Below are 25,388 nucleotides of genomic sequence, written 5' to 3'. Positions count from 1 at the left end.
GTGCCCATCAGTCATGGGCAACCTTTTTAAAACGCATTATACTTTTTAATATGGTATATTGCCCTGATATTGTAAAATATATAATGCATTTTAGCTGTGCCGCCAACTATAGCTGCATTTACTTTGACCCTTTTAACAAGAACACTACGAGTCGCTAGGTATGACTCGAGCTGTTTATAAATAAATTATTTTGCAATTACAAAATCTGTTGCAGTATTTTGCAACACGCACACAAGTGCTCTTAAGTGTGAGGACCAGCGCCTTGCAATTGTGTCTGAAGTTTGTGTTCCATTTAGATCCGAAATGGCGAGGGTGACGTCATTCCGACCCACCAATCAAATGACCCGCACGGAGAGCCCCCACGTGGGGACTGAGCTCTGTGATTGGCTGCCCGAGTAAAACCCCTTTTTGTTAATGGGAGCTGGGACTGGGAGTTGCTCTCGCGGCAGTTCAGACCTCGTGTCACTATGCTGCGTGTGTGCGGTGCAGCAGACCTGTGCGCTTCAGAGACGGGGAAAGGCGATCGCAAGCGGTTACTGAACGACATCAAACTTTAAAAGGGCTTTATCCTGTTCAGATCTGGAAGATCGCTCTCATCGACGCTGCAGGGCGATTCTCACAGATCAGCCCGGTTTGAGGTGTTCCGAGTGTGCACGGGTTCAGTCCAAAGCGATGGTTGAATCCTGCGTCCAGACAGATGCAGCTAAAGCCACAATAGCTAGCAACGCCAGAACGGAGATGTTGTGTTTTGGACTTAATCTCTGGTGAACTCTTGATTTTCATCGTCTTAAAAAAAATTGGAAGATTTATAAGTGTTGAGGAACCTCGTTTTATCGCTTAGAATTCTTGGACAACCGATTCGACACAAAACCAGGACGGTGTACATTTCGGGCGTCTTTGCATTTTTTGTTGTTGTCCGTGTATACTATCGCTGCAAAGAGATCTATCAATTCAGCACATACATCCGACGGGAGCGAGTAAGGTGGTGTGCTGTGAACGCATATCTTATCATCTGTGAGTGAATTTATTATTTTATCTCAAAACCAGGATTTCTGGAGCAAAGCGAAGATTAATTCAGAATTCCAAAACTGAGCAGAAGAAATTATACTTCAAACAAATAATCCGATTTTTGATTGCGAGATGAATACGGAGCGCCGTTTCAGATGTAAAGCGTTGTTTGTCCCCTCCATTTGAATCTGATCGACGTTCTGTTATATCTTTTTTGTTTTTTGGTGAAAGGGGATAAATAGAACTTTTGGTTCCCGTAACTGAGACTCTTTTGAAAGCCGAAATCCTCCTGGTTCAAGTATTTACTTAACCCCAGCCGGGACCGCTTTGTTCCAGTCGGTGCCTTTGGGAGGGGTTCGTGAACTCTCATCTTGGATTATTACGGCATTTCCTCTAACTTCAATTTAAAAAGGGGTACATTTCTGAAGATGTATCCTCAGGGTCGACACCCGGTAAGTGTGATGCACGTACCTTTTAAAATCGAAAATGACATTAGTGTCGTGCTTTTATTGAAATTGGCAAATGTTGTCGACCGGTGTGGCATTAGCCTAACCGCTTAGTACTTTTTAAAAATGTAACTACAAACAACGCCGACCGCATTTCTCTACGAATGATTACAAAACATGTTCATTTTTGTAAATTGTAAAGGACCACCAGCGGTGTTTGAAGTAATAAGTGATGTGGTTTCGTTTCCAGTTAAACTCCAGCTTAATATCCTCACTATAGGTTGAAATTACAGATTGCACACGTATTCCCCAGATGCCCAGTGCGCATTGTTTTGAAATCAAACAGTGCAGTCTGGATTGCTGGCAGTCGAGCACAGCGCCGGTGTGATCTGTAGGTGTTGCTGTTATGCTAGTTTGTGGTTGCCGCTGTGCGCTCCACCGCACATTATAAAAAAAGGAAAAAGGGAGGGAGGTCACTCGGACCCCCCCCTGCAATAGTGTCTAACCGCCCGAAATGCGGCTCATTACAAGAGAGAGAGAGAGCTAACCTACTGCGCGAACCGCCAGCTCAGCAGTGTTATACACATTCTACATTGTTAAATGATTGTGTTTTTTTTAGTTGATTGATTGATTTTATTTTTTAGGCTCCCCATCAACCTGGTCAGCCAGGTTTTAAATTCACTGTTGCAGAATCGTGCGACAGGATTAAAGACGAGTTTCAGTTTCTGCAAGCCCAGTATCACAGGTAAAAACAAACAAACAAAATGAACTAAATAAAGAAAACAAATAGAAAACCCATTGATTGCTTGTTTGTATTGCATAGTGATTGCCACATTAACTGAAAGGTATACAGTTTAAAGGGGTGTGGTAGTAGTAATTTGGGTTATTGATTACCATGATCCATTGGTTCTTCCAGTGAATTATAGATCTGCTAATTTTAAATTCTGTTGCTACCAGCTGCCGAGTTTGCTCAGAGCTGTAAAAGCACTGCTCTTGAAAGTTTAATATTTCGTTGCAATTCTTCTGTTTGACCCAGAATAGCTGGAATTTATTTGTGGAGATACTTTATTTAATCCATTTTAGGGTTGATAATCTTTGCAGTTATGTGGTTGATCGCCAGATGCTCTAGATTTTGTTTCCTTACATGACTATGCAGTAAACATTGTCTGTTATAAGGAATACCAAAGCAATACTGATGTGTACATTGCTGAAGTATGCCTGTCTGTGCTTATTGTTGATTGTCACTGTGAAGCACCTGTATTGGACACTGGCACACACTGGGTTAAGTCGTGGAAGTGTGCACAGTGTGTAGTGAAGGATGAAAAGGGACACCCTGTTTCTTTTTGTCTAGTCTGAAGGTGGAGTATGATAAGCTGGCTAATGAGAAGACAGAAATGCAGCGTCACTATGTTATGGTAAGAGTCTTTTCTGCTGTTCATTCTGTTGCATCAAGCCCTGCTTGTTATGCGTGCACTTCAACAGTGTAGATCAGAGGATTTACTGGGTTGACTTTTCATTTTTATAGTGTAATCACAGCCTCACTGTCTAGTGTGCATTTGTTCTGCAATTACCCGTTACAAGCTACATGCTAATGAACAGTCAATAGATATGCAGTAGGGGTGCACCTGTGTATCTACCATTGCAATATTTATATTCATGTTCCATAGGTATGTTTAGACTTCTTGGTAGCTTCCTCTTCCAACAAAGGTATCTGTGTAAGTGTTTAAGTTGGGGAACAGTACTGTGGGTTACATTCACTATTGCATATCTATTGATTTCTTATTAACACTTCAATAATGGCTAATTGCATAGCAATTAAATACAGTGCTTATTCGTCCAATGCAAAAAAGTCATCAGGGCATGCTGTGGTTAATCTATAACCTGCAATACTGCTCTTCTGCCGAATGCATACCAAGTCCATACTTTTAAAGTATTGGTATTTGTAGCTACCACTTGCATGTGGAACCTTGTTATAAGTAAACTGAAGAATGAGGTTAAATAAACAACCCCCTGGCTTGGAGCAGACAGAAAACAGCACGCTGTAAAAGTGTCCGATTACAGGCTATTGCAGTAGTACACCGATCCTGCTGATTTACTTTGTGTGTTAAGAAATGTCTGCTATTTCTTACCTGAAGAACTGTCAGGGTGACAGTGCGTGGGGCAGGACTAGAATCAGAACTCTGAGAGGGGGTTAACTGCTTTTAAGATTCTGACCTTTTTAAAGCTCAATTGCTTGAATACATTTTGTGAACTCTTTTGACTTGGGGGTGGGGTAAAAAGGCAACATGCAAACATGTGTTTTGCTTGAGAGACATGAAATGGGTTCAGAATTGTATTTAGCAAGAGAAGTCCTTTTGAATAAACAGTTTGTTACAGGTGTGGTCTAAATCCTTGTTATTTAAAACTTCCCTGTCTTGGACTGTGTATATGTCTCTAAAACATTAGCCACATGTTGCAGAAGGGTTGCTGAAGGTAGTGCATGTTCATGTGACTTTCTAACTTCTTTTTTTTGTTAGCTCTGGCTTGACACAATCAACAAATGCCGAGTTATTTTTAATCCGTGCATTTATCACCTCTTCTGTTTCAGTACTATGAAATGTCTTACGGGCTGAATATTGAAATGCACAAACAGGTACGTGCTTCAACAGTAACCCACATGTGTTTAACTGAAAGTGACTTTGGAATAAGATGGTTGTATTTTTCATTATTTTTGTCTGCTTTAAGCCAAGAAAACAAAAAATGTCATTCTGCCTAAAGTATAATGTTGGATTACTTTAGGGATGGGAATAACTTTGCAAAATTTAGGAACTATCTGGTAAAGTTTAGCATCCTATGTTGCCTATAAAACAGATAAATTAAACTTATATAGATCATCAACAAACTGAAAAAAATGTATCAAAAGAATGAAGGCTTGCCATGGAATCTGGTCTCCTGTCTTTAAGATTAAAGGTAGCAAGCCTCAGGGAAGGCATGCAATGCTACAAACTCGCAATTATCGTGATTAGCAGATTTATTCTTTCTGCTTCAGTTTGAGTCCAGCCCTGTAGCAAAACAGCAGCAATGATGATAATTGGTGTGATATTGGGAAGGCAGTCTGACTTGTAGTGTGTGTTTTTTTGTTTTGGTTTAAAAAGGAAATTAATGCCTAGCTAGATTAAAGAAAGGGATCTGCATGCTTGGAATGAAACCTGCCTGTACATGCTGTGTTAAAATAACCAGTGACTGATTGCTAAGACAATACCTGAGTGAGGGAAATCTAAGGTCAGGATATTTCTTGTGTAATTTGCACAGTTTGTGTCCTCTGCCTCATTTATTAGTGTTTTTGTCCGTGGTGTTTGAACTGCTTTATCTCTGCAGTTATCACACTGCTCATAGTTACCAGAAACAAGGGAAACATTTGAATAAAAAGAAATGCTCCTTAAGAGTTTCACGTCTTTCAAAAATGGTCTCAACGCACTGAAATGAATACCTGAGAGCTGAGCCTGAATGTTATACTGAAGGTGTTCCAATGCAGCCGCCCACATGCACTTATCCAAGGAGGGCAATTTATACAACAAGCTCATTATGGGTTTTTAATGTGATCAAGCCAAACCTATTCTAGGTATGGCTGGATTAATATTCTGCTAAATTGTGAGTGCCTGATTCATCTGCGGTGGTGTGTGACATTCTGCCAGACGTCTCTCTCCTAGGCCACTAGACGTGATGCGCTCGGATCAGTGTGCTGCTTATACTGCACAACCCCGAACCACTAATAGAGACGCAACATATGTGTTTATGTGCATGCTGTGGAAGGAGGAGTGCTCCAGAATAATCGAGCTTTTCAGATGACCCTTTTTAGCAGTTGACTGTTTTATCATTAACACAATTGAGTGCACTGAAACACTTGAATTATTCATGCACGAGTCCAGCCGTCCAGACCTGAGTGTTTGCGTTTACATCTGCTTGGGATAAACAGTGACTCATGGCTCATCACCCAGACCTGATGAAAGGGGTTCATGCAGGCTTGGGGCAGATTATCCAGCACAGACAAGCATGATCTTTTCCAGTTAGATCTATGGAGGGAGGGGGTAAAGAAATTGAGAAAAAGAGAGCATTTTGAACAATTTCACCCCCCCCCCCCCCCCCCCCCCCTCTGATCCTTGTTGTTGTGTCCTGTACAATCGCATGATGTCATTTTAAAGTCTGGACTGGCTCAGCTGCTAGGCAGTGGGTCCCTACATTTGCAATGCGAGTGGGAAGCGGAGCCCTGACTGAATTGGATGGTGGGGTTTTACATCTTTTTTGAATATTTGTTTTGACAGGAATAGAATTGCAGTTGTGTTTTGTCAGTCGACACTTTCAATTGCCGCCGCTCATTGCACCGCAGCTTGGACTCCCTCTGCACAGCACTGTTTCAATGACGTGGTGTGTGCTGCTGATAAATAGTCTATTAATTCAGATATTACAGGAGATCATGTGGCTTCATGTACATGGAATAGTATTCGTTTATTAACCACTTCAAAGTGTTCACGCATACCTGCAGTTATATAGCATATACAAGTAGCAGGGTCTTTAGCTGTAGTAAAGCTTGTTCACATGCATTATTTATACAGCATTCCAGGAGTGAGTGCCACGGTTATAATGCTTGCACTTGTCTGGAAGCCAGAATTTACAGACAGCTTTTTGTAGAACAGGAGCAACATGCTCCTTTGTGGAGAACGAGGGAGCAGTGATCACGCCCTCCTAGGTGGTATTGTTCTTATCCCAGCAATCTTTTGATTTCCGGTACTGCTGGTTCTAGACGTCCCTTTTTAAAATCAGATATACAGTGTTTGATTTATCACATGTTGTGTTTGCCTGTTTCCGGACAGACATTTATGCCAAAGTAGAGAGTTGATTACAGACCTTAGAAGGCAAACTGAAGAGGATCAATTTGGGTGTTTTTGTTGTGCTTGAATGCTGCTGCTTGCTGCCCACTGACTGCTAACTGGCAGCCAGAAGCCCCCCTCTCCCCCACTCTCCCAGCTGACCCTAGCACCAGTAACTGCAGGGTGATTAGCGTTGTTTGTGCCCCTGGAGCCAAGCGCCTCACATCTACAATTACCAGTTGTTTTCCTGCAAATTTAATACTCATCAGTGTCTCTCTCCACTTTGCTAATGCCAATAGCAACAGGCAAATAGCTTTCAACATACCATTGACAGGCTGGTTTAAGAGCGCTCTTGAAGCGGTGCTAGACAGCTCAAAGTACCTGTAATTGTGTACCAGAGCGCAAACCACGCGGCTCAAGGGCCTTGTTTTCATTTGCTTAAAGTGACAATATCCTATTTCTGTGTGCTGCTGACGTACCTGGATGAGTTCGCTCTCCCTCAGAATGCAGGGCTTCAGGAGCGTCTCTGTGCATTTTTTGATCTCTAGGTTGCCATAGGAACTCCAGAAGAATAAACGCATGTGAAAGGCAAGAAAGCCTGCTGCTAAATGTTTAAACACTTTTTTTCACTGTTTTTTTTTTTTTCTCCTTTCTACCAATAGTTCTGATTTTTTTTTTTTTGAATAGGCTACAAACAAAACTCAAATTGAAGACTGTGTACAATACCACAGCTCTTTCATTTGGGAAAAACAAAGCCTTCTCAACTGATTCTGCTTTAAAGCAATAGTACTGGTACTTGGTTGTCAGTGGAGTGTATTCACCGCATTCTAGGTCTTTTCCCCACCAAGCTAGACTAAACAGGATGTGCTTTGAGGGCGGTTTATTTCGGCTTGACCGTAGGATGGCTAGGGTGCCAACTGCTTCTGGTAATCCGACCTCATGCCCTGCTGAATGCCAGCCAGCAGTCTTAATTGCCTTGTTACCATACCAGTGTCTGTGTAGAGTTGATTTCAATTGACGGTAGGTATTGAATTGCACACATTCTGTATATACAGTGTTTCCTTTGTTTTATTTTTTCTATTCTGTGTTGAGTATCAGACAGGCCTTTGTCTTTCCTGGCTGTAGCTTCTATTGCATGACCTTGAAGCGCTACAAGTAAGATTGCACAGTGAACCCATTCTGTTGGAGGTTTCTTTTTTGTTGTAGGAATGGCTCCTTACCAAGGCTGGCAGCTTGGTTGGTGTGTTTATTAGTATGTCGGCTCCTGGTTTACGGTGTTTGTTTCCTTTTGCTGCTGCTGCTGCTGCTGCAGCTGCTTAACCCTTAGCTGGCCCTGGCTAACTTGAGAGGGTTTGAGTTTGAACTCTCCTCCCTGTGAAGCTGCCTGCCAGCTAGCCTGCTTCATCACTGGCTCGCGGGGGTTTTGTTAGCGTACTGTTCATTGTTGGACCGCTTGGTTCCAGAGGGTTCAAGTCTGTAAGGCTTGCCTTCTCTCGACAGTAATCCCTCGATCCAACTGCCCCCAGCAAGAGGCTTTTACACACCTGAGCTGAGAAGATTACATTGAACGGGGGGGTGGGTTATAACAAATCCCCTTTTCCAATTCTGATCTGATCGTCAATTCAATTTAACGACCTGCCTCTGTGCATGTAATATGATTTTACGGCCTGTTACGGTCAAGCAAAGGCACAATCTACGCAATGATTGCAACGAGATAGGGCTGTTGGTGTTGTTATGGAAACCTGAAAGGGGAGGGTGGGGGTTGTTGGCTGGGATTGCCAAGCAGTGTTTTGGGGAAGGAGATGATGGCTGTCATAGCCCTTGATGAATGGGCAATGTTAGAGAGGGTGTGATTCATCATGAAGTCGCCCCTGTTTCTTCTTTAGACAGTGATGCTTTCACAGGCTGATGCAGCCTGGCATAGACTAACACAACTTGTCTGCCATCAGAATTGTTTATTTTGTAGTTCTGTCCTGTTTTGAAGGAAGATATACTAAGCGTACTTGAAGTAAGTGATATTTACTGCATAGATAACAAGGGGCAGAGGAACACCGTACACATTTTAATATTGCAGGCCTGTGCAATATTATTCAATTTAAAACTGCAGACAGCTGTAATATAGAAAGAAACTTCACAACAGACCAATAAACTAATCCTGGATTATGCCCATATAGTTGTATTTTACAAAAGCAGTGTGCTAAGGCTTATTGTGTGTGTTTACTTAACGAGTTACCTATTGAATAACTATATGAATTGCAGAAAGCATGCTTGTTTGTTCAAGTGTACCAGCATGAGGGCTTTAGCTGTGCTATTGTTTGAAACCCCAATCCTATTGTTCATTGTAACAAGCTGCTTCAGCATTCCGTGTTTTGGAATCGCCACGAGCATGCTCAGTGTGAGCAATTGCCCTGGTGTCAGAGGTCATTCCACCACAAAGGATAGTTTGAGCAATCTGAAGTCTTCCCTCAGAGGTTCAACCATAACCCTAAAGCAAGAGGCCGATCCAGCTCCCTACAGGTTCATAGATCTCTTTTAGAGGTTGAGGTGTTTAATAGAGCTCTAGTTCTGTGTTCTTGAATCAGTAAGCCTGTGCAGAAGCTCAATCTTAGGGCTGCTTCACTGTGCTTGAAACTACGGGCCACGGAAGGCAGATTTTAACTGGAAATCAAAGTCCTTTTTATTTTTTTTTAAAGGTTTTAGTGTTCAAGGTGTGCGTTTTGTCTTTCCTCGCTTCCTTTCGAGGTTTGCTGGTGTATTCTTTTAACAAGCCAAACGTACAGGACTTGTCAGAGTTCATGAGTTTTTTAGTTTTAATAAAACACGTGTGTGGTTATAGGTACAAAGCTCCAAGGCATTTACGATAATAAATGATGCAAACGCTTCCTCAAGTTACTTTTTTTCTGCAGAGTTGAGCATATCGAATATTGAAGCCAGTAGACCTGAGATTACTGCGGGGTGTGTGTGATTTATCTTTGTGTGGGTTTCTGTCAGTATAAACTGGCTTCCAGTCTCTGATCCCATTCTACTAAGGATGGGAATTTTGAATAGAGTTCTGTTCGAATACACCGGGCCAACATTTTGGTGTATTCGAATACCTGAAATAAAGAATAAAAGGCAAATATGTACTACAGCGGACAGCATAAAAAGTGTAAGCCACGAAAGTTTAAGTTCACTCTTTGGGGAGCCGGCCGGGTTCACGAAGTGTACAAACAATGTCCTAGATGAGATTTCTTTGTTCAAGTTACTTGGTTTATTCAATAGCCTGTAAATAATTCAAAACAATGAACACACCTGGTTGTGCTTTTAGTGGTCAGTGCAAATGTTGCCATCACTCCATCCATTCACTGAAAGTCAGTTGTAGATGTTTTACGTTGTACTGCAGTCCACAGTTTAAAAAAAAATAAAAATAAATCTACTACTGCTTAGCAGTTTAGCATTCTAATTTCTTTTTAGCACTTGCTGTATCCATTTGTTTACAAATTTAAAGTTAGCTGGTGCCGTGCTCCCGGAAGCTGTTTCACGACTGCCTGGCAACAGCGACTGTGTGCAGTCATTACAGGTGAACTCAAGCAGGAGATCAGTTCACATTAGCTGAAAAAATGGCAACACAATTGCCATGAATTTCAAACAGAATACGTTTACTGTAGAATTTAGCTGTTGCAAGCATTGCATGATTAATTAGGGTCCTTGTGTTTTTTTAATATGCCAATCTCATTCACATGAACACGCAGGGTTTAACACTGATTCTGAACACGTGTTAAGCATCAGCTTCTACTGGTAGCTAATAGAAGTCTCTCTCATGTACTCAAATATGTAATCTGCTATTCGAATAGTTTTTCCTTTTCGTGTATTCGACTACACTGACCCATCCCTATTAAATAAATGACATTTTTAGCCTTATTCCATTAGCATGTCGTTCTAGATGTTTCAACTGATGCTCTTGGACGATACAGCTGAAGATTACATTTTGGTAGATGTTTGATATCAGAAGACTTATTGGACATTATTTTGAACCTAAAATGAATTTAAACTAAATAGGCAGGGTTGGACAGAGCAATAGTCATGTAATTGTTGTTGGTTTTTTTTAATGATTGTTTTATAATTGCTTGCTGCTTGCTTTTTCGTCTTTGTGAAGCATGATCCTTAGCACTGACTTGTTAACTTGGCACTTGTTTTTACAATGTCTTTTTTTTCCCCCTCTCTTAGACTGAAATTGCAAAAAGACTCAATGCAATTTTGGCTCAAATCATGCCTTTTCTGTCACAAGAGGTAAGAATTGATTCATTTCTTGAATCCGTTTTGAAAGATTGCATTGCAGTGTGTCAAATTAATTGTGGCATAGCGGTGTGTAAAATGTAATGGATTTACTCTGAAAGCATTGTATTATCTATTCATAGTGTATTGATATTATACACCAATATACTGTATTGCTGTGTGAGAATTGCTGTAAAGTACAAATTCAAAAGGGCATTGAAACAGTAAACGACTGATTAACTACTGCAGCAGAAAACGCTTGTGGGAAGGATATCCATGTCGCGCAGCGCTTGCTGTTAGTAGTAGTAATAGTTTATTTAGCAGATGCCTTTATCCAAGGCAACTTGGAGGCTATGCTTCCCCACAATCATCCTGGCGGGTCTTTCTTTTTAATCCGCAGTGTTGCTGGAATAGTTAGTGAGCAGGATATTAAAAGCATTCCATCCAGGCTATGTGACTGTGCTTGTCCTTGTAGAGTGTGCATTAACCCTCCTCTTTCTCTCTCTCTCTCTCTCTCTCTCTCTCTCTCTCTCTCTCTCTCTCTCTCTCTCTCTCTCTCTCTCTCTCTCTCTCTCTCAGCACCAACAGCAGGTTGCACAGGCTGTTGAGCGTGCCAAGCAGGTGACCATGACCGAGCTGAATGCCATCATCGGGGTACGTGGACTTCCCAATCTGCCTCTCACCGTGTGTATACCCCTCTTATTCCTATCATTTTACCACAGCCAGGGGCAAATCTGCTCACTGCAAGGCTCAAGGGATGAGTGCTACCAATCCTGTTTCTCGTTTAAGCAGTGTGGGGACGCAAAACAAATCATGCCGACTGCTGCTGTTTTAATGAGTGCGCTGCCTGTCCGCATTCACCCTCCCAGGGGGACATGCTAAAGAACAGCCTCTTCATCCTCCTGATGGTGGAAGACACATTGTAGCCGTTATTGAAAACCATTGCAGATCAAACCCATTGCTTCTGTTTGTTTCTGTCCATTTGGTACAATGTAGTGTGTCCTTCCTTTGACGTCTTCTGTGTGCAGATTTGACTCTTGTGAAATGTTTATTCATTTATTATAACTTTTGCAATGATGTGTTTTGTTTTTATCGTCATGCATTAATTGTGTTTTTTTTTGTTGTTGCTGTATTTAGTTATTCATTGCATATCGTCTTCACTTAGCACCGATTTTCTAATGAATTCAAGCCTCATATAATTCTTCTCTAATCTACCATGGCTGTCGCTCGTTTCATTTCAGCAGGCAGAACGGTGAGGTGTCTGTATTTTTAAGGCTCCTCGGATCAGGAGCCTGTACTGATAACGCATACAGGATTTGTGTCACTTTAGTTGGGTAAGAGCACTGAGTCTCATAGTTCACCCGTTACTCTGACAATAAAGACGGGACGAAACCGCTCGCAGTGCCTCTTGGACCACCAAAAGTACGTTCCCCAAAATGAAAAGGATTACTTTCATTGCACCACATTTCAAATGTGTTCCAACCAAGTAGTCTCCCCCACCCCGAGCAAAGTTTAAAAAAAAAAAAAAAACGCACACCTCTTAATCATGTCATTTTTTGCCTGATTAAAATCCATTCTGTTCTGAGAGAAAGAAAACTCTTCAAAGCTGTGAGAGAATAAAGAGGTCCTGCTTTGATTAGCTTCTTTTAAGCAGTCGTTGGGGAAGCTTTAGTCGGGTCAATGCAGCTGCAGGCAGATATTGGAATTCAATTAAGGCAAATGAGCGAGGACTGTGACCCTGACCCCCCCCCCCCCCCCCCCCCTGTTTTCAGGGTAATTGCTTCCTCAAATCTGGCTGAATGCAACTGTCGGCGGGGCCCATCATTAAACAGACAGCCATTCACCAGGCCACTGACCAGGCCTCCTCACAAGGAAGGAATTATGGTCAATTAAGGGGCACCTCAACTGCGGGCTCTGCGCCTGGCTGCACATTCGCAAAGGAGGCCTGGGCAGTCAGCCGTTTCGTTTTGTGTGGCTTTGCTTTGTGTTGGAGAGAGATGGCAAGAGATCACTCCCTCCTCACCCCCGGGGGCAGAGAAGGGTGAACTGGTAATAAGAAACGGATTGTGTTAGCCTACTCCGTTCGCTCTGGTCAGAGGTACTTCTCTTTTAAAAAAAAAAAAAAAAAAAAAAAAAAAAAAAAAGGCCGGCATCTGTTAAACGAGCCGCAGTGTAGGGGTGGGGGCGTGGTGTTGGAGGAGCCTCCTTTTCATTTAGTTTTATTGTAGACCCCCTTTTAATCGGAGGGGGATTGGGGGAATTGTTAGGGTGTACGCAGTTTGATTTCTTTAGAAAAGATTTTTTTTTTTTTTTTTTGACTGACGGATGGATGTTGTATTGCTTTATTCCTGTAATTAAATTGGAGACCACCAGTGGGGGGAATCCACTTGTTGGCCTCTGTGAATGGGTTTGTCCTTAAACTGCAGCATTCTTTTTAATACCACTTCTTTCCCTCCAGAAGAGGAAGTGTAACATATACTTGAAACTGGCTAAGGAGTCGTAACTAACCCAGAACTTCATGTTTCCTGACCTTGCGGTAGAGGGTTTATTGAGGACATGGTGTATAATACATTTTATACTGCGTCTCACTCTCCCTAGAACCAATCCCAAGTATTGTTTTTATTACCACTTCAACCACAGTGTGCAGCAGTCGTCTTGCTCTGGGACTAGGCTATGGGTTTTAAGCAGTAATGATGCCAGTGGGTAACTTGCTTTTCATTGTTTAGTTTGAGCCATTCTGGTTTCCTTTTAGCCGTTTAAATTGGGAGTTGTCTAAACATTGCATCGTTTTTGTACAGTGAGGACCATACTAAAATGTCTCAGTGCTGTGTGATGGGAGATTATACCCTGGGTACATTGCAGCTTACTTGCCCATTGGAGCAGGTAATATGAGATATTAATCAAGAAATGACTTGCCCTGTCTTCGAAATCTACACTCAAGTGTTCCAGACAGCTGAAACATTTCTGCTGCCGTGTACTTTGGTCTTGTTATCAAGTACAGCAGATAAATGAATTCCTCAAGGTTGCATTTTAATAAACTGTGAACTTGTTTCTGGAACTTCAGTTCATTTGCTGTTTTTGATAAACAAGCAGGAGTTGAATGCCAAAGGAAACGCCCGATTCAAACTGGATAGGAAAGTAAAGTAAAAGTAACTGGCTCTGTGCTACGCTTTTGCTAATGTGGTCTGGATCGTTATTGCAACGCAACACGGGCCAGCCCAGTAGCTCGCTCTAGCTATGCTAGCAAGCCCAAAGGCTGGTTATCCTAGAAGTAATTTGCCTCCCTTACTGAACTACTGTAAGTGGTGTGTTCAGTAATGTGATGAATGGTTAAATCAATTAACAGCCTTACAATGCGTTGGGCACTATTTAGTGGTTTTTTTTCTATTTAGTGGTATTTTTTAAATCATTTTTTATTCGGTTGTTAATCGACCACTCAGCCTGTCACGTATCTTTGTCTGTGTCGGATCGTTGACTCTAAATATTAAACTGTTTCTGAAAGCCAAGGCTAAATAATTTATTTAATGACAAGCATCTTGGTTGGTGGAATTTATATTGAGTATTGTGAGTTTGCTGTGATTAATTATTTATCTGATTTTCTTGATATATTCCCAGTAGTGGAGCTCAGACTGGTGTGTGGTTTTTTTTTTTTTTTGTCATAATGAAAGTATTTGTTTCCCTTTTACACTAAACTGAGACTCCCTGGCATTACATATTAAAGTGAACATGGATTTGGGAGTTTGTTCTCTGAACATGTATTTAAATGTTTCACTGTGTCGCTCCTGTGGTAGGAAAGGAAGTTTGAGTGTTTCACTTCCACAAGTTAACGGCTCTCCTTTGCATACACTAATGCGCAGCCGAGCGTAGGGCACCTGCACATTTGGACAGGGAGGCAAATCTGCCGAAGTGTTCGCTTGGGCATGTAGGCTTGTGAAGGGTTTGTTTTTCATTTCTAGCTACCGCAGCAAGCTTTCTACACACCCCTTACGCTTGGAGCCCAATGGACCGTGCACCCTGTTCAGAAGCAAGCGCAAAGCAAGACTATTTTTGACTTTTCACATGTTTCAAAATAGCGACCCCTGAGTTTTGGTGGGATTAGTGATTTTAGAGCTTTGTTGAGTGGCTACTCATGGTGCAATGAAAAAGAACATAACCTTGACATGTTCCGAAATCTATTGGGTTAATATTTATTTATTTACTTTCGTGAAAACTTCGAATAAATTCTCAGTGCAACAGTTTATTTAGATTTGTATTTATTAGTTTACAATTTTACCCTTTCTGAATTTTTTTATTTATTTTTTTTAATTAAAATGCACAAGGACACAAGCATCAGTAGGAACGAGGAGAAGAGAATAGCTGTGATGTATGTGTGTACGTTTTTAATTAGAATTAGGTTCGATTTCGGCTTCATAATTAAGCAGCTTGATATTTTAACTTCTGTTTTGCATATTCCGTTCCTCATTAAACGTCGTTCTTCATACTGAATCAAGGGCTGCCACTCATGAAATGAGATTGGGCATGATGACCCTGTCCTCGTCAGCTGACACCATGACAACGTTAGGAATTTGTTCAGTGTCCCCAAAGAAACAAAACCAAGCCTGGACAGAAGTAAAAGCTCATCCCACAATGCCATGTAAACAATTGAACATCCTTGCAGATGGTAATAAATAATGAATGTCCTTTTTTGGTAGGGCCATCAAGTAATATTTAACCTTGCTGTAAACTGTACTCATTTCCGCACAGAGTGCCTTTTAAGTCCCATCTGTTTTTTGAAGACAGACGGGAGTTAAGTGTAAAATATTGATGTCAGTATAGACAGGTTTATCATCTGCCAGTTTGTTAAAGCTGCTGGTTGAGTGGCCACTTGATTGGCTCGTAACAGCTGCTGCTTGTTTAGTATGTGCTTAAAAAAATAAAACATTTACAGTTTCTTTCCTTTATTATTTTTAGACATTTTTACTGTCCAGTAGAAAGTGTAAATGTCATTGTGTTCAATTAATTCCACACAACTACAGCTTCAGTTGGCCATATATATATATATATATATATATATATTATATATATATATATATAAATTATATTTTATTATATATATATATATATATTATAATTATTTAATAAATAATAATATAATATATAATCACTGGCCTGAAACCCATATGTATATATATATATTATATATATATATATATATATATATATATATATATATATATATATATAAGCATTTTGTTTCTTTTATTAACGTCTCTGCTTTCTGTCCTGTTGCTCGGCCCCCAACCCACTTGTCGTCTGTTTTGTTCACAGCAGCAGCAGCTCCAGGCACAACACCTCTCACACGCGGCTCACGGGCCCCCCATCCAGATGCCCCCCCACCCCTCGGGGCTCCAGCCGCCTGGCATCCCCTCGGTCCCGGGTTCGGGCGCCGGACTGCTCGCTCTGGGAGCTCTCGGCAGCCAGGCCCACCTGCCGGTCAAAGACGAGAAGAACCACCACGAGCTGGACCACAGAGGTGAGGAGCTGACGATGCATTGCATTAGGGGAGGAGGGAGGGCCGCGGCGGGCGCGGGGCCCACTCTACACTTTGCTCAGTAGCTTGGCCAAAGTGGTTTAGACTTTTGCTTGCTCATGCTTGTAAAACTCTTCTCACCTGTGCATGGTTTATTAATTGGAATGTAAGGGATGTTAATGGTTGTCTAGAGGATGTGTAAATCAGTTAAATGAATATATTGTTTTCCTGGCAGTAAGTATTGTGTAAGATTAGATTAGTAGTCAGCATTCTGTATTGCACACACCTTCAAGATATAGTTGAATATTATATCCCCGTCAGTCACTGCGTGCATAATTGTACCACATTAAGTTTCCTATCTTTTTTATAATGTGTCGTGTTTTTTTTTTTTTTTTTTTTTTTTTTTTTTTAAGTTTTCAGGGCAACTTCTTGAACTTCATAGAGTTCACAAAGTTTAAATTTCAATTAAAAAAAAAAAAAAAAAAAAAAAAAAAAGTTTTTATGAAGTTGTGACCGACGGGGATATGGAAAAGCAGGTGAGATTTGTTAACTAAGTCGTTCTGCATGCGAGACGTGGATATTCATTTTCCTTTTTCTCTCTTTTCTTTCCTGGCCAATCATCCTTTCACTTGCCACTCGCGATCCCATTGGTAAAAGAGAGAGAATCCGGTACGGTAAGTGTAACCAGAAATCTTTTCTTTTTTATCTGGGAGTGCATGCAGATTTATTCACTCGTGTGTGTTTTGTATAAAAAGCTTCCTAGTTAAGTTCAGCAGCAAGCACAAGTACGGATTGTCATACCCTGAACACAGCTAGCTTGCATAAAAACCCTTTTGTGCTAAAAAGCCGTTTTAAAATATGGGTGAATGTGGAGGATTGAAGTATAAGCTTGTGCATTCTAATCCAGGTAGAAACTTGCATTTGAGATCACTGGCTGGAAATCAGCACTTATTTCATCACAATTAAAATGGACTTTGACTCCTGTTTCTCGCCGGTTCCCCCCCCCCCCCTCACCTCTGTTCCTGGTAAATATTTATGAATACAAATGGGGAATTGTTTTGCTCGATTCATTTTCTGGCCTTGTGAGCAGTTTATTAGACTAGTTTAAATCTTCATGATGGATTGCACTGGGTCTTTAAGATTGTGTTTCAATTGAGCGAGCCTCATGAATGAGTGCAGTCAAGGCTGAAGGAATAAAAATCCTTTAGTGATTAGCAGCAGAGCTATTCTGTTCCTGATCGCACTGCCCTGTTAACCCGGGTCACTGGCAGTGACTTTGGTTATTGAGTCGAGTTAAGCAGGACTTTCCCAAGGTCAGATAGTTAACAAGTCTCACAATCAGCTGGGCACTAACCAGCCGGCTTGATTCACACGTAGGCAGCTTGTCCTGTTTTGATACTTCTGAACAATAGCAGCATTGAGACTGCATTTGGGATCGGAGCTAAGATGCCAGGCAGACTAGTTTAGTCTGTTCCCTTTCTCGGAATACTGGAAACTACTTCAAAAGTGCTTGAACTTTACTTGCCTGGGTCCTTCTATTGTTTTTGAACGAAAGGGAGCTCAAGTTCTGTTGTCCACAACGGGAACATTGAAAAAAAAAAAAAAAAAAAAAGTGGCTGGACGCATAGTTTAGGCTGTGCTCGGTATTGCTTTCCTGTTGCCTACAAAAGGGCCCCCGACAGTGGGGCGGGGGGAGGGGTGAAAAGCCTACACAAACGTCTCTTTTATGAGTCGAATGCAGATTAGGAGCCGAAGCTGAAGCTGCCCATTGCTATCCTTATGCTGAGGAGAGCCATGCAAATATTTCCACTGCAGGCTGATTTTGGGGTTGCCAAGAGATGCGATCGCAGTGGTCATTTTATTTATTGATGTGCTTGTTAATTTCTTTTCTCCTTCATGTCTACCAAACCCAATGAATAAGTATGAAGTGTGTTGGCTGGATGCTGTTGAAATAGATTGATGCCTCTAAGGGCCCGCCACAATCCTGTGTTAGCAACGGCAGCCTTTTTTGAATCTTTCTTTTTAGCTTGCCTGAGTGAGAAGAAAGGCTGTGGTGTTGTCCTGCTCTTCTCAGTGGGTGCTCGGGAGCACAGGCTTGCTTTATTTAAGGGAGTGGGTTTGGATATTTACATACTGACTGCCCTCTAATACAGAGATTTCACTTTTTTATTTATGTGAAATGCGTTTTGTAACTCCTTAACACTTGCCTCCATAAACGGATTTTGGTCAGTAGTTGGTGATATAGAAACAATAGGCACTCGTGTGAAAATGTTAGACCACTTTGCTTTAATTAGGCATCTTAGAAAACTTCTAAAGTCTCCTGCATTTTAACATTAGTGGCTGTGTTTCTTTTCCATTGCTATTTTAAATGTATGTGTGGCCTATTAAAGTAGACAATCACTAATTTGCCTATTTTTACAATTTTTCATGACTTTCAGTTCCAGTGGTTTGATTTCATATGCAAAACAGAAGCAATGGGGTGTTCTAGTACATCTGTTATACTACTGTGTGTGTCTGTATCAGTATCTACAGGAGCTCTAGGGGTTGGTCAGTCTGTAGTATCAGTCTAGTTACACCATGTCACTTAGTTTTATATTTAATTTAAAATCTGGTGTGAAGGAGCATTCTGTGTGCGTGTAGGTATGTGTATCAACCACCATGTATTTTACACTGGGGGCAGTGACTGCGGCACAGAGCTAGATAACCCTCCCAGAGCAACTCCACAGCATTCCAGTCAAGCCTTGCTGCCTTCAGAAGGCCACCCTGGGTTCTGTATCGGGCCGGCAATCAGTCTGCCCCATTCCTCATCTGTGATGGCTCCAAATGCAGTCTGCCCAGTGCCTAAACTCAGCTGGCCAAACGCAGACTGCCCAGTGCCTAAACTCAGCTGGGTTAGAGACAGCTGGCTATTACCGGATCGGTCCCTCCAAGGGCTTTTTTTAATGTGCAGGCAGCGAAACGTAGTTAAAACACAGCAGTCCAGGCCCTGCATGCTAACAGGTTAGCGTTAGCAACATTTATGGTTGCTTTAATTTTGCAGCCTGATCCAAATTGAACTTGCTAAACCAGTACAGTACTCTTTTATTAATCCTGATTTTTTTTTATTTTATTTTTTTTTTCCAGAATAATTCGGTGTCCCCATCGGACAGCCTGCGCGCTGCGAGTGAGAAACACCGCGGCTCCTCGGACTACAGCATCGACTCCAAGAAGAGGAAAGTGGAGGAGAAGGACAGCATGAGCAGATATGTGAGTCGCAGGAATACGCCTTTTAGGAACGGAAAAAACAAAACGGAACCTTGTAAGGGGTGTCCTTTAATGCAGTGGCGTCTAAACTCTATCTGTGTTGCATTGTAATGTTTTCTTCTTTCTTTGCAACACGTATTCTGACTGTTTTTAGGATTAATCCACCTCATTGGGTGATTTGCTAGCTCAGTCGTATGCACACAGCCTGTACTGACTTCACCATCCACTGCTTTCATTGCAGGACAGTGATGGTGACAAGAGTGATGACTTGGTGGTTGATGTCTCCAATGAGGTGAGCGCAGAAAGATTTCCTGCCTTTCAACCTTTTCCTGGTGTTAGTGAGTGGGAGAGTGTTGGCATTTAGCAGGACTGAAATGCGATGTGAAACGCTTTCTATATGCAAACATCTCTTCTGTGATGTATCTTGTCCAGGATCCAGCCACTCCTCGTGTCAGCCCTGCCCACTCGCCGCCGGAGAACGGTCTGGACAAATCGCGGGCGATGAGCAAGAAGGAAGGTCCCAACAGCCCTGCCTCCGTCGCGTCCTCCAGCAGCACGCCCTCCTCCAAAACCAAAGACCTGGTCCATGTAGGTCTTCGTTTTGACTGCCTGTATTTTTGCTTGGAAATTGGTTGCCAAAAGTACCTGAGTGTGGTGTATTGAGCGGATCACTCATGTGATAACTGCATCTCAGAACTCCACTCTATGTAGTTCTATGTCAGCTCTGCAGTCAAATGCATACTGTCATGTTGGATCTCTGCAGTCGTCAGTAATATTTCATGTGTCTTCTTTACCCTACTAGAATGATAAGTCTTCAACCCCCGGGTTGAAGTCCAACACACCGACTCCGCGAAACGACGCCCCCACCCCTGGCACTAGCTCCACCCCGGGACTGCGGCCGCTGCCAGGGAAGATGCCTGGCATGGAGTCACTAGGTACGCCCTCTCAAAAACAACAAAAAAAAGGGGAAAATTCTTGTATGTTACTGTTTCCAAACCCTATATCAATAGTTGACACACAAGCAGATAGAAGTATTATATATACTCTGTGCCTGGTCAACTTTCATTCTAGAGGGTGGTACGTGGTTTGCTCACTCATCTTCTCCTGTCTTGTTCTTGCAGCTCCAACATTGCGGACTCCCCTCTCCATCGCCGGTCCCTATGCCAGCCCCTTCGCCATGATGGGACACCATGAGATGAACGGCTCCCTGACGAGCCCGGGGGTGTACGCTGGGCTCCACAACATCTCCCCACAGATGAGCGCCGCCGCTGCAGCTGCAGCTGCCTACGGCCGCCCCATGGTGAGTTTAATGATCTTAACAGTAACCTCGGCTTCAGCTTACCTCAATCAGTATGTACAATTCTGATTATTTATTTTTGACCTTGTGACAGGTACCTCATTCTCAATTGGATACTGCTGGTAAATATGCTCTAACAACCCATTTCTTCTTTTGCAGGGTGGCTTTGACCCACACAGTCACATGAGACCAGGACTCCCTGCCAGCCTCTCTTCCATCTCTGGAGGAAAACCGTGAGTTGGTTTTATGAATTACTCAGTTTTACAGTGAACTGCCCATGCATTGAAGGTTTATATTGCTGGAGTTCAAGGTTGTCCCTGCTTGTTCATTCTTAATTTAAGCTAACATGGCCCTGTGTCTTTCGTGGCTGGTAAAAGCGGTTCAGTGTTATTTTTCAGCACTTGCTACAAACCTGTTTTATTTCTTTTCTCCAGAGCGTACTCGTTCCATGTGAGCGCAGACGGGCAGATGCAGCCGGTGCCCTTTCCCCCGGACGCTCTCATTGGCCCCGGCATCCCGCGCCACGCCCGGCAAATCAACACGCTGAGCCACGGCGAGGTGGTGTGCGCCGTCACCATCAGCAACCCAACGCGCCACGTCTACACCGGCGGCAAGGGCTGCGTCAAGATCTGGGACATCAGCCAGCCGGGTAGCAAGAGCCCCATCTCCCAGCTCGACTGCCTGGTGAGTGAGCCAGCCAGCGAGCGACACACCCCTGGGATGAGGAGACATCTGAGGGCTGACATCTGTTGTACCTTGGGAGTGGAAATCCCTCCCTTTTTAAGATCCAACTGGCACCTAGATTGGAGAATAAATCAAATGTGTGCTGTTGTGTGCCCCTGCTGAAAAACCTTTTTGCCAAGAAGCTCTTATTTTCTAGCATCAGTATATCAGGGATGCTCCTTGCTGCATTGCGCCTAGTGCAGCAAAACACTAGTTCTTTACACTGCGTGATGCTTACATCGCACTTGCTGTCACTGTTTGTAGTCCGTATAGCGTTTGTGTGGTTGTAATGAGCTATTTCTTCCGATCTTATTCACGTCCCTTGTATTTGGTTTTAAATCTGCATACTGTACTCCCCATCTAAATTAGAACCATTTTAAGGGTAGTTTCTCAATAACAAAATAATTTCTTTACTCCTCTATTGGCACATGATAAATGCATAAGACTGTGATGCTAATGATTTCTGATCAAAAGTCCTACAAGTCGTTTTTGGAAATTTATTTGTAACCCTCCTGCAGTCTCTAAGGAAGAGCAATTGAGTTTTAATTGCATTAGAAACTCCTCTTAAGTCCTGATATCGACGGTCGCAGTCATTAAATTGTCTTTTAAAAGCCCTGTACTATTGATCTTCTTTTAAAGAGGAGAAACTCTCCGCTATTAAGAGGCTGACTATCGCCGTCTCGTCATCTCCCCCTCTTTCCTGCAGAACCGCGATAACTACATCCGCTCGTGCAAGCTGCTGCCAGACGGGCGGACGTTGATCGTCGGTGGGGAGGCGAGCACACTGACTATCTGGGACCTGGCATCTCCGACCCCGCGCATCAAGGCTGAGCTGACCTCCTCCGCCCCTGCCTGCTATGCTCTGGCTATCAGCCCCGACGCCAAGGTGTGCTTCTCCTGCTGCAGTGACGGCAACATCGCAGTGTGGGACCTGCACAACCAGACCCTGGTCAGGTGAGGCTTCACTATGACTCCTGTTGTTTATAAAGCAAGCCTTGTTCAGTGTGTTCTTGGAGATGATGCAAGGGCCACAGTTGGTGGAGCATGTTTTTACAGTCCATACCCATTTGCTGTGCCAGCTGAGTGTGTTCAACATTTTCTTCAAACTGAACCATGCGCTGGTTTTCTGCATAGTTATTGGTTCTGTTGGTTCTGTTTACTATGTTTCCAGATTAATTGAATCTTGATTCTGGATTGTAATGATTGCAGAATTCAAAGGACCCCCCCCTTGTATGCAGTGCACAGAAGCTGGAATTTGTCGCTCCGCCTAACGGTTTTATGTTTGTGTTTTACTGTAACTCGAACACCGCTTTTTCTCTCTGCAGGCAGTTCCAGGGACACACAGATGGCGCGAGCTGTATTGATATTTCTCACGACGGCACAAAGCTCTGGACAGGTGGCCTGGACAATACAGTTCGCTCCTGGGACCTGCGGGAGGGTCGACAGCTGCAGCAGCATGACTTCACCTCGCAGGTAAACACGGCTCAGCGGCTCCCCCTTCTCACCGGGCCTTGTGAGGCCATGTCAAAGAGCCCTTGTTTTGAAGCTTAGAATCAGATATAAAACAGCAAGCACTTTTTTGCATAGTGTCATGTTTCCAGTTCATTAAATGTAATAACATGTTCAGAGTTTAACTCTCCTTTCTTGTGTAATACTGTTCTGTTAATAAGTAACATTGTGGCTGTATCGGAATATTGGTTTATTATTATAAACGTGCTTCATTAGAGAGCATTGGCTGTATCTGATCTGCTTGCCTGTCCCCCCCAATCAGATCTTCTCTCTGGGTTACTGCCCAACTGGAGAGTGGCTGGCTGTGGGAATGGAGAGCAGCAACGTGGAGGTCCTGCACCACACCAAACCAGACAAATATCAGCTCCACCTGCATGAGAGCTGCGTGCTGTCCCTCAAATTCGCCTACTGTGGTAAGCCTCTCTCCATACGGCACTCTGGCTTTCATACTGCGCAAGCAACTGGACTCAAACTGTGGGTCACTTCTGTGTTTGTTTGTGATGGTGTACAAAACATACCTTATTTTAATTTGAAATGGTACAGCATTAAACGAATACAAAAGCAGTCCAGACTGTGTAGTAAACTTGCACGATCTCAAATTTTCATTTTGAAGTGCTTTTTAAACATACAACAATTATTTAATTTAGATTTACTTTTTGTATGAGTACTCATTTTTATTTTTGTGTTTTTTAAAGGTAAATGGTTTGTCAGCACTGGCAAAGACAACCTTCTGAACGCATGGAGGACCCCTTACGGGGCCAGCATATTCCAGGTAAGAAGGTCATTGTGTTCAGAAAATGACATCAACCTTGGTTGTAGGACTGGAAAGTTGATATTAAAGAGAGACATTTATACCTTACTGAATTTTTTCAATAATTTAAATGTAAATTCTTTTTTTAAATGTAAATTCTTTTCTTGAAGCCAAAAAATAACACAATTTCAAAAATGTAATATGTGCAGTTTGGCAAGGCTACTCAAAACTGTGTAATGCAATAAGTTGGGAACATTTTTAACCTTGGAGACTTATTTATGTATTTCACTCTTTTCTCAGTCTAAGGAATCATCGTCCGTCTTAAGTTGCGACATTTCAGCTGACGACAAGTACATCGTAACAGGCTCTGGTGACAAGAAGGCAACAGTTTATGAAGTGATCTACTAAACTGAAGGGAAGGACCTTGCAGAGACTTGTCCACCTGCGGCATGGGGGGGGGTGGCCCCTCCCCCTTCCCCTCCCCCTTCCCCTCCACCTTAACACCAAATGGAATGTTTAGTGGGGCGGACCGTGACATGCAGAGACGTGGCCCCAGGACTTGTTTTTTTGTGGCTATCTCTGGATCGTTCTGGTGTCTTTCCTGGCTATGGACTACACAGGGTTGTTCATACTCTCTAAGAGTTTTTTTTTTTTTTTTTTTTTTTTTTTTTTTGGAGGGTCTGGATGGAGCCCCCTGCACAGCAGCTCATTTGCTAGTTACTGACCTGAGTTCCTACGCCACAGTACGAGTAAATATCGTCTGTCTTGGGATTGTTGAATATTTTTTACTGGAGGAAATGTTCCTTAATGTGACCGTGGAGCAGAGCTTCATGTTAGACACTTGGCCGTGCTCCTTGAAGACCTGTGAAAAGTGTAAATAATGGTGTAATAAAACAGAAACATGTTTATATATTTACCTGTCATGGTACACTAGTGGTGTTTTTTTTTTTTTTTTTTTATTTGTCTGCTGTACTTTGGTATTCACTGGTGACGGATGGTGAAGGCTGTTTCATTTGTTGTGCTAAGGCTGAAGTTCTGAAACCTTGTTCTTTTTATCTGTTTTGTACTGGAGCTGAAGGAAGCAGTAAAGTTGTGCTTGTTTTCAGACACAACATGGATCCCCTTTGACACTGAATAGTCTCAGCTGAGCACCTCCCTGCTTTTGTGATGCAGCATTGAAGGAAAGGATTCTGAATCTGGCTCAGGGAGTTAATATGTGAAAATAAAAAAATTAATTACACTTTTTTTTTTTGGTATTGTCATGAACCTAGGCTTGTTATATGTTTATTAACAAATTGTTTTCCTTTCATTGAAGATATTGTAAACAACAAAACTAACACACAAACTCTTGTCACACTTTGTTCTGCTGGGTTCAGTTTGAAGCTTCTGTCTACCTTTTTTATTTTTATTTTGAATTGTTTTTTGTTCTCTGCCAGAATTGCCTCAATTTCAAGTTTTACACTGTGCTTTTAATGAGTTAAAAATCCCGTTTTAATGATCACATTGTCCTAGTATGGACACGCCCGAGGTGAGGATGTCCTGGAGTTATCTGCAGAGTCTGTGGAGGGGTTGTGCAGACGGGTTAAAGCATGCGGTCACTTGCACTGACCTCCGGGCAGATGGATCTGATTCCGATATCCGTGCTGGAGTTTAGCTGCGGAGGTGTTGATTAGAAGTTCCGTTGATGAACAGCAATGCCCTCCTCACCATGGCTTGAATGGGACGGCTAGACTAGCTGTGCAGTCCAAAGGAAGTGCACTCAAATGTATAGAAATCAAGAGTTTGAGCCCCTCTACAAAAA

General features: G+C 42.5%; 1 protein-coding gene across 7 annotated transcripts; it reads left to right on the top strand.

Annotated features, from left to right (window-relative positions):
• The first annotated feature begins 475 nt into the window (after positions 1-475).
• LOC121294393 (transducin-like enhancer protein 3-B) lies at positions 476-24,503 on the top strand. Of its 7 annotated transcripts, none has more exons than XM_041218033.1 (20): positions 476-1,460; positions 2,099-2,199; positions 2,806-2,869; positions 4,042-4,086; positions 10,508-10,570; positions 11,135-11,209; positions 15,866-16,067; positions 16,722-16,738; positions 19,188-19,310; positions 19,549-19,599; positions 19,740-19,895; positions 20,110-20,242; positions 20,429-20,607; positions 20,764-20,837; positions 21,039-21,288; positions 22,034-22,281; positions 22,653-22,800; positions 23,099-23,249; positions 23,532-23,608; positions 23,888-24,503. In XM_041218033.1, the coding sequence occupies exons 1-20, from the start codon at positions 1,437-1,439 to the stop codon at positions 23,993-23,995; spliced, it is 2,289 nt and encodes a 762-aa protein (XP_041073967.1). In that variant the 5' UTR covers positions 476-1,436; the 3' UTR covers positions 23,996-24,503. The 7 variants fall into 7 exon arrangements, with proteins under 7 accessions (XP_041073967.1, XP_041073964.1, XP_041073963.1 ...); XM_041218030.1 differs by having other exon boundaries at positions 16,677-16,738; XM_041218029.1 differs by having other exon boundaries at positions 15,863-16,067; positions 16,677-16,738.
• The last annotated feature ends 885 nt before the right edge of the window (positions 24,504-25,388 follow it).

This window comes from Polyodon spathula, chromosome 19 (genome assembly GCF_017654505.1).
Source record: "Polyodon spathula isolate WHYD16114869_AA chromosome 19, ASM1765450v1, whole genome shotgun sequence".
Lineage (NCBI taxonomy): Eukaryota > Metazoa > Chordata > Actinopteri > Acipenseriformes > Polyodontidae > Polyodon > Polyodon spathula.
This window is presented reverse-complemented; position numbering and strand designations above follow the sequence as displayed.

Excerpts from the sequence above, each read along its gene's own strand:
- LOC121294393 (XM_041218026.1), top strand. The coding sequence starts at position 1,437 with ATGTATCCTCAGGGTCGACACCCG. Across the intron at positions 2,200-2,805 it reads CTGCAAGCCCAGTATCACAG|TCTGAAGGTGGAGTATGATA; the intron begins GTAAAAACAAAC and ends CTTTTTGTCTAG. Across the intron at positions 16,739-19,187 it reads AAGAGAGAGAATCCGGTACG|AATAATTCGGTGTCCCCATC; the intron begins GTAAGTGTAACC and ends TTTTTTTTCCAG.